The 14365-nt window shown below is 40.7% G+C and overlaps 2 protein-coding genes across 4 annotated transcripts in view; one reads left to right on the forward strand and one right to left on the reverse strand.

Moving 5' to 3' along the window:
- Positions 1-2671, reverse strand: part of GPALPP1 (GPALPP motifs containing 1) — a 40409-nt gene extending 37738 nt beyond the window's left edge. For all 3 annotated transcript variants that reach the window (XR_007126195.1, XM_047723498.1, XM_047723497.1), the window contains exon 1: positions 2532-2671. Coding sequence is in view for 2 of the 3 variants with exons in the window: in XM_047723498.1 (XP_047579454.1) it covers positions 2532-2646 (115 nt within the window). In the remaining variant the exon portion in view is untranslated. The remainder of the gene's footprint in view (positions 1-2531) is intronic.
- A 43-nt stretch (positions 2672-2714) lies between these two features.
- The window catches only part of NUFIP1 (nuclear FMR1 interacting protein 1), a 45672-nt gene continuing 34021 nt past the window's right edge, over positions 2715-14365 (forward strand). Inside the window, exons 1-5 of the mRNA XM_047723495.1 lie at positions 2715-3245; positions 5457-5539; positions 7764-7862; positions 8604-8666; positions 9463-9539. Coding sequence (XP_047579451.1) covers positions 2813-3245; positions 5457-5539; positions 7764-7862; positions 8604-8666; positions 9463-9539 — 755 coding nt within the window. The 5' untranslated portion in view covers positions 2715-2812. The remainder of the gene's footprint in view (positions 3246-5456; positions 5540-7763; positions 7863-8603; positions 8667-9462; positions 9540-14365) is intronic.

Genomic DNA, 14365 nt, shown 5'->3' on the forward strand with positions numbered 1-14365 from the left:
AGGGCAACAAGGGAACTTCTATGGTGTAACCAAGTGTATTTCAAGGATATTGGTACGGATAAACTTAAGAAACCAGACAAAAGAATAATGAGATAAGAAAGATCTCAAGATGGGGTACCTGGGTGGCTCAGTGGGTTAGGCCTCTGCCTTCAGCTCAGGTTATGATCTCAGGGTCCTGGGATCAAGCCCCGCATCGGGCTCTCTGCTTGGCGGGGAGCCTGCTTCCTCCTCTCTCTCTGCCTGCCTCTCTGCCTACTTGTGATCTCTCTCTGTCAAATAAATAAATAAATCTTTAAAAAAAAAGAAATATCTCAAGATTTTTTGGCCAACAGTTATAGGATCAGTCATCCAGGAGGTTATGAAGGGAACGGAATTATAGTAGGGGGGATTTTAGGTGTTAAAAAGAACATGCTGTGCATAAGAGATTGTGCTTGGTGAGCAAGTGGCCAACAAATATCTACCGAGGATCTTTTATGTGCCAGGCGGGGTAAAACTTGGTCAAGATAGAGGGGAGTACATACACACACAGTGTTAAGTGTTGAGGGTGGGGGTGAGAAGAGAAGGAATACACAAAAGAAACAAATATAAAAGAGTAGACAGAGAAAGGAGTTCCTGCAATAAATGCTGCAGAATGATGGAAGCCAATCATTATTAAAGTATCTATTTGGGAGATTAGTGGTTATTTACCTGCAAATCCTACCTTGGTTTAAGATCAGGGAATATGGGGCGCCTGGGTGGCTCAGTGGGTTAAAGCCTCTGCCTTCGGCTCAGGTCATGATCTCAGGGTCCTGGGATCGAGCCCCGAATCGGGCTCTCTGCTCAGTTGGGAGCCTGCTTCCTCCTCTCTCTCTCTCTCTCTGCCTGCCTCTCTGCCTACTTGTGATCTCTCTCTCTCTGTCAAATAAATAAATAAAATCTTAAAAAAAAAAAAAAGATCAGGGAATATGGTGAACCAAAAACAACATACATGTAGAAACCCAACTAAAAAACCTGCTTAACCCCACTTTTCTTCAACTTTAGTTGAATGGTCCTTCCTTGCTAAAAATAAACATGTTGTTGGCAGTTTTAAAAGAAGGGAGATCTGGAAGAGAATCTCTAGGTGGAAACATGCCCTCTACCACCCCCATATCGCCTCCCCCCCAGTCAAAGAATGAAAATTAGATTAAGAAATTGGAGGGTTAGGGGAGCTTGGGTGCCTTCTGCTGGGGCAGTCCCTTAAGCGGCTGCCTTCTGCTGGGGTCATGATCTCAGGGTCCTGGGATCCAGCCCTACATCAGGCTCCCTGCCCAGAGGGAAGTCTGCTTTTCTCTCTCCCTCTGCCTCTCCCCTTGGCTTGTACTCTCTCTCCCTTTCACTCACCCTCTACTCTTTCTCAAATAAATAAAATCGTAAAAAAAAAAAAAAAAAAGAAATGGATGGGTTGTTTTCCAGTTTTACTCTTTTCCAACTTTGGTGTCAATCCCAGTCTACAAATTAGAGCAAACATTAAAGGAGATAGAAAGCATTTATTTGGTAAGTGCTCACTCTGTTAAACTAGAAGATCATACTGCCATGGTGACGCAGATAGGTCACAGATCATTTTTAAAAAGTATATTAAAGGGGTGCCTGGGTGGCTCAGTGGGTTAAAGCCTCTGCCTTCAGCTCAGGTCATGGTCCCAGGGTCCTGGGATCCAGCCTGCATTGGGCTCTCTGCTCGGCGGGAAGCCTGCTTCCCTATCCTCTCTCTCTACCTGCCTCTCTGCCTGCTTGTGATCTGTCTGTCAAATAAATAAATAGAATCTTTTTAAAAAAAAGTATATTAAATATGTTACGTAATTAAATAGAAGAAAACCCGGGGAAAAAGGAAGGCGTGACCATTCTTGGGAGAGTTTGGAAAAGCTTCACTGAAGACTTCACTGACATTTAAGTTGGGCCTTGGAGAATGGAGTAGAGTATGTCAAGAAGTGGAGTGAGGCCAGAAGGAGCCTAGAGTATTGAGGAACAGCAGAGAAACTCGAGACTGGTTTCAGCACTGGGCCCTGTGTTCCATATACAATGAGAGAAAGAGGAGCTAGTTAGGTAGGCTGGAGACTAGGGAGCAGAGCATCTTCTACAAGAGCCAAGAGCATGATACGTCAGAAGACGAAATGGCACAGAGGTTAGGAGCACTCGCTGTGTTCTAAATCGGGCTCCACCGTTTATTCGCTACGCGATCTGCGCAACAGCCTGGGCCTCAGTGTTAGCGTTTGTAACATGGAAATGATAATCTTTGCCTTATACAGTTGCTAGGAGAATGAAATGACTGAATGTGTGTCGATCGTTTAGCACAGGGTCCAGCCCACTCACCGCTAAATGAGAATACATCTTCATTGTCATGATTATCAGCCCACCCGCCCCTCCCCGCTACCGCTAAAGAAGCCAAGTTAGTTCGGTTCGGCCGCGCCCACAGGCCACCGCTCCGCCCTCTCAGGCCTTAGACCTCTGTTCAGAGTGGGGCCGGGTCAGAGAAGGGGCGGGCGGGCCCGGCGGGTAGCGTCCACGCCGCCGCTTACCAGGGCTGGGGTCTCGCTCCTCGTCCTCGGCTGTCCCGCGGGCCTTGAAGCCGGGCGGCAGCGCCGGCCCGATCAGATCCCTCGCCATCCGCAGTGGCGGACACTGCTCAAGCATACAACTCTAACCCCGCAGAGTCAAGTCTAACCAAGAGGCAACCCGGGATCCGCCGGAAATGCCGGAAGTTTTCCCGGCGCCTACCGATGACGTAGCAGCCCCTGGTTGGCAGAGTCGCGTAATTCGCGAGAACGGAGGTGACGCCTAAGGCCAGTGCCACATTCGCATGCTGGGTTCCCACCTGGCGGGAGGCATGGCTGAGCCGGCTAGTGATTTCGTGTCTTCTGCAGGGTGGTTGCCGGCATCCGAGCTGACCCCCACTTTGGGGCCTCCGAGCGACACTGCCGCGCAGCGGGACAGCTGGATGCTCTGGGCAATGCTGCCGCCGCCACCACCACCGCCTTCGTCGTCCCCCCCCGTAGCAGGGTCACAGCCTTCCTCAGAGAAGCAGCCCCCTCAGGAGGCCCAGGCTCTCCCCGAGGCGCCTCCTCCCTTCGACGCCCAAATTCTTCCCGGGGCACAGCCTCCATTCGACGCCCAGTCCCCGCTTGATTCTCAGCCTCACCTCAACGGCCAGCCTTCCTGGAATTTCCAGGCTTCGACATCATGGTATTGGAGACAGTCTCCTGGTGTTTTTCCTGGGCATCAGAACGCTCCAGGTAGGCTCTTATTCCTCTCCTTACCACCCGTTTACTTTTCTTCTCCCCTTCTTCCCTCTCGCACTTTCCCCTTTTTCCTCTCTCTACTTCTGATTCTGCCCTGCACTCTTGGAGGCTGTTCATTCATGTCTCATAATTTGTCCGACAGTAATGTTTTTCCCCCGCCTATTCAGTCAGTTCGACAGTTATTTATTGAATTCCAACTATGTACCAGGAACTGGGAACATAGAAGTGAAGGAAACATACAAACATCTCTATCTTTATGGAGCTTAACATTTCCTGGTGGCAGAAGACAGAATAAAGCAGTGTGCATTAGAAGGCAATGAGTGCTACGGAGAGAGACAGCAAAGAAGAATGATAGGTAGGGCAGTTTTAAATATCAGTGCCAGTCATAAAGAAGGTGACATTTGAGCAAAGGGAGGTGAGCTTTCAGAGCTGTGGATAATCTGGGGGAATGGGGATGTAAGCAGAATGAACTGCAAGTGCAAAGATCTTGAGGCAGGAGCTGTAGATTGGAGCCGAAGCCCATGTGGCTAGAGATGAAAGAGCCCCTAGATTGGGGAAGAGGGCAGACCTGCTAGGGCCTTGTAGATGTTGGGACTTTGACTTTTTACTCCCGTGATAGGGGTAGTTTAGGGGTGTGACACGATTTGATTTATATTTTAGGATTAATGGGCCACTGATGGGAATTGACTTAAAGGGAAACGAATTAAGAAGCTTTTGCACTTACTCAAGTGAGAGATATTGGCGACTTGGACCAGGGTGGACCTCAGGAGATGATGAGAAGTGTTGGATTCCAGATGTATTTTGAAGGTAGGGTAGGGCCAATATGATCTGCTGAAGGATCAGATACAAGGTGTGAGGTAAAGATGAGAAAAGAATAAAGTTTTTTGCCAAACAAGCAGAAGAATGGGGGTGGAACAGATTTGGAAGGAAGACCAGGAGTTGACTTTGGAGTATGTCTGTGTCAAATAGAGATATTGAATAGGCTGTTAGTTTGTACTTTCCAGGGGGAGATTTGTAGCTGGAGCTGTGAATTTGGGCATCAGCCTATAGATCGTATTTATTTTATTTTATTTTATTTTTTAAATTTATTTATTTGACAGAGATCACAAGTAGGCAGAGAGGTAGGCAGAGAGAGGAGGAGGCAGGCTCCCTGCTGAGCAGAGAGCCCAATGTGGGACTCGATCCCAGGATGCTGGGATCATGACCTGAGCCGAAGGCAGAGGCTTCAACCCACTGAGCCACCCAGGGCCCCTATAGATTGTATTTAAAGCCATGAGTTTGTTCACTTAAAATCCTTCTCCAATTCTGCCTGAGATTTAATTTACATTAACTTGAATCCAGATCAGTGTTTGGGTTCCAGCCAAATGCTGGGAATAGGAATGTGCCTAAGACAGTTGTAAGTCAGATGAGATGAGCTCATAAATATAAATCAACACAGCATGACTGGTGATGGAGGCATATGAAAGGTGATTTCAGAGTGTAGAGGAAGTTGGGGAAAGCTTTTGGAGGAAGTGTCTTGAGAGAGGTGGGAGTACAAGGGGAGTTCTGAGAATTGCACTGTTCTGGTGTGACTGAAGCAAAGTAAGTGGAGGGTATGGAGGGAAGAGTAGGTTGAGGAAATAAACTGAGATCTCCTTAGAGGACTCTGGGAAGCCATTTATAGATTGTCCAGCAGGATTGTGACCAGTGGAGGATTATTTTGTGATGTCAGGGTGCAGGGTCTGTTGGAAGAGAAGGGTTAGGAACTGGAAGACAGTGGGGTAGGCTGTCAGAGTAATTGAGGTGAAAGATAAGGGTTTCAGAGTTGAGTCATGGCAATAAGACAGGAAAGAATTTGAGAGAAAGTATATTTCATAAGGCTCTGTTTGCCTGGTGTAAAATTGATGCTGAAAGCACTATATTGGGATTTTATTGTTTACATTTCTACTATTTGAAATAACTGCAAGGAATTTCATCAGGTTAGAGTGGCCACTCCTTTCTTTACTTTGACACCTAAAGTATGTATGGATTTGTAATCTTACGAATTATGTATTCATCTGAAAAATATTTATTTGGTAGACTGTTCTTAATCTTTGTTAATATGTTTGAACTACTATTCTTCTTAGAAGAGGTAGTTTTTGCTCAAGTATTTGTGACATGTTAGGGCAAATAAAAATTTAAAAATTGTGTTGTTGCAAATATTTATTGATTTCTTTTGTTTTTTAGTTAAACATCCTTATTTTCCACGAAAATATGATCCAAAGTTCACTGATGTCCACTTCCCTCCCAGTAGAAAACAGAAAAAAAAGGTATTTTTAAAGATATTCTTGAATGTGACGCTTGGGTCCCTATGCCACTGTTTCATGCCTTATATTTCTGTCATAACGGTCTCAATGTTTTGCATCCATTTTTGACACAGTGAGGCCTTGCTAAAATAGGATCTTAACTTTAAATAAAAACTTTAAGCAAAATCTTTTTGAGAAATAAATGGAGAAATTGTAGAAAAAACATTCAATCCAGTTCAGTATATTTTCATGAATAAATATAATTGTGAATTATATTACTAGTAAGTGTAAATGTTATTAAACCTTGCTGAGCTAAAAAAATGGGAAGGATGGAATTTAGGGAGAAAGAATGGAAATCTAAACTTTTCTTTTATAAAATTGAAAGCATGGAGTTAACAAATTACAATGACATAAACCTTTTATTTTTTATGATCTTTTTCTTTATAACACAGATCTTTTAGGAACAAATATTTCTGTGTTTAAAAAGAGCATTTGCAGGACTCCTGGGTGGCTCAGTTGGTTAAGCGTCTGCCTTTGGCTCAGGTCATGATCACAAGGTTCTGGGATCGAGCCCCGCATTGGGCTCCTTTTTGGCGGAAAACCTGCTTCTCCCTCTCCCTCTGCTTGTGTTCCCTCTCTCGCTGTGTCTTTCTTTGTCAAATAAATAATTAAAATCTTAAAAAAAAAAAGCATTTGCAGCAGTTTTTCTTGTGTCAAATTCAATTAAAATTAAATTTAATGTTCATAATTCGTTTATCTTCTATACCTAAAGTAATGTCTGAAATTGTTCAGACAAGGTTTTTTTGTGTTATCATTGTTATTTATTATTTGTTTATCTTAATTCATTGTAATGCTTCAGTTCTTTTCAGTAGTGGATATTTACCATTTTTATGAAAAATTATTTTTTTAAAATCAGGATCAACTCTTGGTTATGCTTCAGAGACCAAATCTTAAAATAGGCTTCCTTTATTCTTTTTTTTTTTTAAGATGTATTTATTTATTTATATTAGAGAGGGGGAGAGAGAACTCACACATAAGATGTGCACAGAGGGAAGGGGCAGAGGCAGAGAGAATCTCAAGCTGACTTCCCAGTGAGCACTCAACAGACTGGGGCTCAATCTCAAGACCCTGAGATCATGACCTGAGCTGAAATCAGGAGCCCTGGATGCTTAACTGACTGAGCCACCCACGTGTCCCAGGCTTCTTTTATTCTGATGAGGGTTATAAATCTGGTCTGTTTTAAGGTATATAAATGTCAGGGTGCCTTGCTGGCTCAGTTGGTAGAGCATGTGACTCTTGATCTTGGGATTGTAAGTTTGAGCCCCAAGTTGGGTATAGAGATTACTTAAAATCTTAAAAATAAAGTAATGTCATTATTTTAGAATGAGTTGAATAAAGTCTACAGCATGAAATTAGTATCCTTCTTCATTTTGGCAGAGGAAACTGTGTAGCTAATACTAAGAAAATATTGTGCATGTATAATGTATTTATTAATGTAATCCCGACATTAAACAATGGGAAACCATTTCCTATATAGTCTGTCATGGTGGTTATCTTTTTTTGTTTTATGTTTAAACATAAAAATAGAGGGGCGCCTGGGTGGCTCAGTGGGTTAAAGCCTCTGCTTTCGGCTCAGGTCATGATCCCAGAGTCCTGGATCGAGCCTGACATCAGACTCTCCGCTCTTGGGGAGCCCGCTTTCTCCTCTCTCTCTCTGCATGCCTCTCTGCCTACTGTGATCTCTGTCTGTCAAATAAATAAATAAAATCCTTAAAAAAAAAAATTTAAAAAAACAACATAAAAATAGCAAATTTGAAAAAAGAACTGACCTTTACTCAATAATGTTATTTTCTTTTTGGGTTTTTAAAAAAATGTGATATAGTTGTTTTTCCTATGAGTTAGAATGCTGTTTTTACCGTGAATATTTATTAGATCATTTTGACATATGCTGTACTCTTAATTAGATTACCAATTTGAAATCTATTCACAGATATTATATTTACAAATTATATTTGCTTTACTTAGATTTAAAATTTCTTTATCATGCCTGGCTTTTCCTAATGTATTTCCAAAAAATAAAATAAAAGAAACAAATATCCCTTCATTAGGAATGTACTCAAAGTTTCTCCCACATACAGGGGTTATGTAAAAAATCAAAGTACATACCACTGGAAGGATAGTTATATTTTTATTATTGATTAAACTTTTTTTTATCAAAAGCCTAATGCCTCTCTGTTTTTGTTTGCAGAAAAGAAAGGAACCAGTTTTTCATTGTTTTTGTGATACCTGTGATCGTGGTTTTAAAAATCAAGAAAAGTATGAAAAACACATGTCCGAACATACGAAAGTAGGTTTTTCTTGGTTTCCCTGAAATTGATAGCAAAGTGGGTATAAATTTGGTAGAAATTCTGAGCTTTTTTCCATAAAAGTTTATAATTTTCATAGAAAAGTTGTTTGATTATTGACAAATTGAGACTGAAACCCTGGGATTTGCAGTTTGTGGGCGGGAGCCCACTGCTTCAGGAAGAGGCAAGATGGCGGCAAAGAAGGGAGGTCCGACAGCTGTGTGTGTGCATCTCCTCTGCTTTGTAAGGGTGCTGGACCTCACCTACGGTCCCCTCTATCACCTTTGTGTGTTTTTTCCCCTTAAACACTTCCCTTGACTCTTTAATCACACTGTAATTTGCTGTAGTCCATTACTCTCTAAGGATGGTCTGGACCTTATTAAGTACTTTTAAGAAATTTTTAATCAGAATGTTCTTAATTTGGAAAGGTTCTTTTCAGTTAATAAGAATGCCCCTTCAACTTTGGGAATTAAGAAAATTTTATAACATTGCCGATGTCACGCATTTACTAAGTAGAGAAGTAAGTGATATATATTATTGTTTTATATGCTTTGAGAATGTCATTCCTTTTTAAATACAATCCTGTTTTGAAATGCTGTTTTGTTATGGATGTAAGTACCAGATGATAACACAATATAGATGGGATAACTATGTAATTCAACCAGATTATGTCTGAATATGTAGTAGTAGGGTAAATTTAGCATGGCAAACATCGAATGGTCTTTTTCTCTAAACTCTTTCAGTGTCCTGAAGTAGATTGTTCTTTTAGTGCACATGAGAAGATTGTCCAGTTCCATTGGAGAAATGTAAGTTCTTGTGTGGGTTTTTGTTTATTTTTAAATTCATTCTCTTTTTATGTCATTGATTTGTTATCCACAGCTCTTCATTTACATAGCCTAATAATAAGTAACAGTCACGGAGTACTTTGTACTTTGTATTATTCAATTTTATCCTCACAAACCACTATGTGAAGCAGATAAATATTGGCCAGAGTTAATAGATTAAAAAAAAATGACTTGTCCAGGGCCTTAGAAATGATTCTTGCACTTGAGTTTCTTGACCACACATTCTATACTTGTTTTACTATGTGGTGCTGCTTCAGTTTGTTCATTTTTTTTTTTAGTTACCTCAGTCAGTTTTGGTTGGTCGGTCATTCATTTGGGTATTTGATGTCAGTTGAGAAATAATGACATACCTACTTTGTAACCAAAGTTATGTTACCCCTTTTTTCTTTATCAATAGCACTAATCTAAACACATAAAAAATTACTCTTTTTCCTTTAAAGGAGGAGTCATAATAATGGATAGATAACACCTGCTTTGTTTTAAAATTGTCTCTGCTAATAAATTTAATGTTGAGTACAGAGTCTCCATTATCCCTCATGATACTGGAAATTTAGTCAGAAACATACAACATGAGGGTTCCTGGCTGGTTCAGTCAGTATATCATGTGACTGTTGATTGTGACTCAGGATTGTGAGTTCAAGCCCTTGGGGACATGGAGCCTATTTTGAAAAACAAAAAGTTAAAAAACAAAACAAAACAAAAAACAACCAACACATACAATATGCTTTCTGATGTTCAGCAGGCTTTTTTTCCCTAGATGCATGCTCCTGGTATGAAGAAGATCAAGTTAGACACTCCAGAGGAGATTGCAAGATGGAGGGAAGAAAGAAGGAAGTGAGTCAAGAGTTCAGAACTAGTGAAATAACTTTCTTGTTCTGTGGCAAGGTTGACTACTTCCAAATAATGCCCGTTCTGGCCCTAATGAGTACTTTGAAAAAGGAAATGATGGTGTTTTTTAACATTGCAAATATTCCTCTAAAAATGACTAGTACTAATTTTGCTGTTCTTCGGGGTTGGTATATAGTGAATTTGAGATTGTTACTTGATGTTTTAAAAAGAAGTGTACAGTTTTTACTAGGGCAGTTTTGATTCATTGAATTCCCTTATAATGTTGATACTAGGGAATGGGGGTGTGAGCTATATTATATGATGTTTGTTATTGAGTAAGTTTTGAGAAGACCTAATAGGGACTCTTTGTGAATAACTGGTGTTGTGATGGGACCGTACTCTACTCTTTGAGGGGAGCTACTGCATGCCTCCTATGTTAGATGTTCAGTGCTCAGGCAGTCATGAGTGGGTGCTCTTATTCAAAAATATATAATACTTCACTATGTTTTTCTTTTGATTTTTTTTTTCTCCCCCAGCAAAAACTTGTTGGATGACTGCAGTATGCTTGGTAGAGGAAGTATAGCAATGATACATGCGTTTATCCTTAAAAAAAGACCAGGAATTCTTTCCTGTGAGTAATGGCTAAGAAAATTCAGCCACAACATGACTTGTGGCTTTATGCTTTTTAGGGAGAAAGTTTAATAGATCTCTAGCTAGATATACTCGTGAAAAATCCCAGTGGGACACTCTTTTACTATCTTCTCAGAAAGGAATATGACAGCTCACCCTGAAGCTGAAAACCAGGCAGAGCTATTGAATGGTCAAATGCATTTTAAGTCAGATGATGTTTTTTTGAGTTAAAAAAATGAGGTACCTGTACCCCTGGGGCTAATAATACATTGTATGTTAATAAAAAAATTTTTAAAAAAATGAGGAGAGCCTGAGATGAGAAAGAGGATAGTTATCTTCTGAGGTCAAGAAAGGTACTTAAAACTCTTTGGACCAGCAGGTGAAATTTTTGCTTTGTTCAACTTAATTTTTTAGTTTATTTTTAAATTCAACATTTTTATTTGTAACAAATAATTTGAGACTGTGTTGGCATTATGGAAAGAGGATGTTAATAAAATTATTGGTGTTTATTATCACCACTGTTGTCATCCCCAGAGTCTGGGTATGTGAGTGAGATAAGCTTGATCGGATGCCCAGCAAACAGTAAAGTATGACTTGGCACGTTTTATTAGTTTGTTAATATGTGCCGTGGGTACAATGTGAAGTTGTGAGTAAACGTACCAGTGAGAAACAGTCCAGGGTATCTTAATGCTTTTGTATAGCACTCACTGTCTCACTTGTAAATCTCTTAAAATACATGTTTTTGTTTTTTTTAATATTTGAGTATAGTCGGCACATAATGTCATATTGGTTTCAGGTATACAGTGTAGTAGTTCAACAAGTCTATAGATTATGCTGTGCTCACCACAATGTAGCTACTGTCCGTCACCACACAACACTATTATACCATTGACTATATTCCTATGCTGTACCTTTTATCCCAGTGACTTGGTCATTCCATAACTGGAAGCCTGTGTCTCCCGCTTTCCCTTCACCCATTTTCCCCTTCACCCATCCCTCCACCCACCTCCCCTCTAGTGATCATGAGTTTGTTCTCTGTGTTTATAGGTTTGATTCTGCTTTTTGTTTATTATTTAGTTTTATTTTTCAGATTCCACATATAAGTGAGGTCACATGATTTTTTTTTTTTTTAATTTGATAGAGATCACAAGTAGTCAGAGAGGCAGGCAGGAGAGAGAGGAGGAAGCAGGTTCCCTGCTAAGCAGAGAGCCCGATGCGGGGCTCGATCCCAGGACCCTGGGATCATGACCTGAGCCGAAGGCAGAGGCTTTAACCCACTGAGCCACTCAGGCGCCCCCACATGATATTTGTCTTTCTCTTTCTGACTTACTTCACTTACCGTAATTCCTTCTAAGTCCATCCATGGTATCTTCAATTTTTAATTTAAACCCACTTGCATATGTAGTGTCGTGGCAGATGTTACACTGTTAGGTGAAAAAGTTAGTGACTGCCCTTTAAAGCTACAGGGATAATTCTGTGGGAAACCAGCATAAACATAAAGATTTAGAACCAATTGAGAGCAAACAGAATTTAGTCGAGGGGTATATAAATATCAGTTATGAATAATGTAAAATGCAGAGATGGATGAGGGTGAGGGGATGATCAGAAGAATTTAATTTTGAAGCAAGTAGAATCTAGCCACTTAGAATTTTAGTCACATCTTTGGCTAACACATGAAGGAGTTTAAGCCACCAGGAGTAGAGTATACTGGAATGCCTTTTTCTCTTTACCTCCTAGGCAGAATCTTATCTTGAGAGACCTGTGTCAAATGTCACCTCAAATGTCACTCTCTTCTTAATCTTCATTTTCTTTATCTCAGTGCTGCCAGAGTACTAGTCTCTAATGAGATAAGGAACTTGTATTAGAATGTAAATTTATATATTACTTTTTTTTTTTTTAAGATTCTATTTATTTATTTGACAGACAGAGATCACAAGTAGGCAGAGAGGCAGGCAGAGAGAGAGGAGGAAGCAGGCTCCCCGCTGAGAGAAGAGCCCGATGCGGAGCTCGATCTCAGGACCCTGGGATCATGACCTGAGCCGAAGGCAGGGGCTTTAACCCACTGAGCCACCCAGGCGCCCCTACTTTTTTTATTGAGAGGAAATCTTGGTGAAGATGTCAGCTGATTTAAATATTTACTTAGTAACATAGTTGGTCTATACTCTGGCTTCAGCATGTGGATTGGCTGCCAATCCATGGACCACCCTAACCTAAGGCAGTATGGACTACCTCATTTGTGACTATGTAGCTTATGAATACAACCACGGTAGCACCTGTTGCATAGTATTCTAGTCATCCCTAGTCTTGGACATCTTTGATTCCACTGCACTTTGCACTGTGCCTGGAATTTAGTATGTGGAGAATAAATATTTGTTGATTGAATTTCTGTTAAATGGTACAGGGTAGGAACACCCAGTCTCAGCATGAGGGGAGCTCAGCCAATTGCATGGTCAAACTTAGAAGCAGTTAGGACCATAACGTGGTTTGACTTAGTGAAGAACTCAATATACATGGCATATTGAAGCACCTTGCTCCCTTTAGCTGGCTTCTTTATTGATAGAGTTGTTTCTCCTCACAGCTTGCTAAGTATGTGGTTATTTTGTTGTGTTTTGTTTTTTGCTTTGCTTTGTTTTTATCAATAGGTTTTATCTTTTTATTATTTTACACAGAGGAATAATAAAACAAGAAGAATTAACTCCATTTCCTGTTTGATACTTAGTTTTTGAAGATTGAATGCCAGTGGTGTTGAAGATTGTATCCTCCTAGATGGGATGGAAGTGACCTAACTGCTAAAACACTAGGCTGTTGTTCCCCTTGCTACTTAGCCCTGACTTTGATCAGTTGGGAGTTAGTGCTGCTCATTGGTGCCAGGCCCTTTTATAAATGTCTAATTCTTTTGAGGTGGATGACAATGGCTGCTAGTCAGCATAGATTATAAAGCAGCTAGGAAGTTAACTAAACTCAGTTGTGGAATCTTGCAAATTTTGAGTTCACTTAAGTGAGTAGGAAAGGTCTGAGATGAGTTTCTAATTTGCCAGCTTTGGTTCTCTTATCTCTGGTGGCTGTATAAATTGAATCATGAACTTTGAGAAAGTTAGACCAATATTAATCATGGTCACCACTTTCAGTGACTGTGTTCTACAAGTCCAGCTATTTCACTCTCACAGTCCTTCCCTCTTTCTCAGCATGTAATCTGGAGGAGGGCAGTGTTCCTTGGCAAAGGGAGGTTGAACCGAACTCAGATCTAACTAGGAAAAGATGAGGGGAGGCAGGGGGACATATCTAGATGGATTGGCATGTTCAAGGAACTTGAGTATAGGTAAGAGATGATAGAAGTTTTTATTTTTAATTTTTAAATTTTTAAAAATATTTATTTATTTGACAGAGAGAGCTCTCACAAGTAGGCAGAGAGGCAGGCAGAGAGAGAGGAGGAAGCAGGCTTCCTTCCGAGCAGAGAGCCCGATGCGGGGCTCAATCCCGGGACCCTGGGATCACGACCTGAGCCCAAGGCAGAGTCTTTAACTCACTGAGCCACCCAGGTGCCCCCGACATGATAGAAGTTTTTAAAAGATGGCAGTGATGTGGACAGAAAGAACCAGGTGGATATAGAACACTTGGGTGGTAAATGGGCACTATTTGGGGATTGGATGATAAGAGGTTCAGGAAGAAAGAGGTTTTGAGACTTCCAGATTCTGCTCTGAGCCCCTCTGAACAGTGAATTTTGGAATAAGGTTTGGATGTATTGATTTTGGACATTGTTGAGTGTCAGGAGATTCTGAGATATGTATTTGAAGATGTTGCCTAGATATTGGGTCTTGGACCAGACTGGGCTGGAGATATATATTTTTAAATCCTAAAGTTATAAATGTAAAGACACCCCCCCACACCCAGAGAGAGAGGATAGAGTGAAAGGAGAAGACAGCCTCACAGTAAAAACCAATAAGACTTCCAAGTGAGGGCTGGAGAGGTAGAAGAAAATTAGGAATATGACATGTCATGGAAGCCAGTAAAGGGGAGGATTTCGAGAAGGAAGATGTGATTACTAGTAGCAGTGTAGTTTGCTGTATTAAGGGGAAATAAAACAAGAACAAAAAGTGACTATTTGATTTTGTGACATATAGGGCCTTCTTGATGTGGATTCAGATGACTGCTCCTTCGCCCTTCTTTGAATTTCCTGCCATCTGTCTACACAGCTCTCTGCA

The sequence above is a fragment of the Lutra lutra genome, chromosome 3, assembly GCF_902655055.1.
Source record: "Lutra lutra chromosome 3, mLutLut1.2, whole genome shotgun sequence".
In the NCBI taxonomy this organism is placed as follows: Eukaryota; Metazoa; Chordata; class Mammalia; order Carnivora; family Mustelidae; genus Lutra; species Lutra lutra.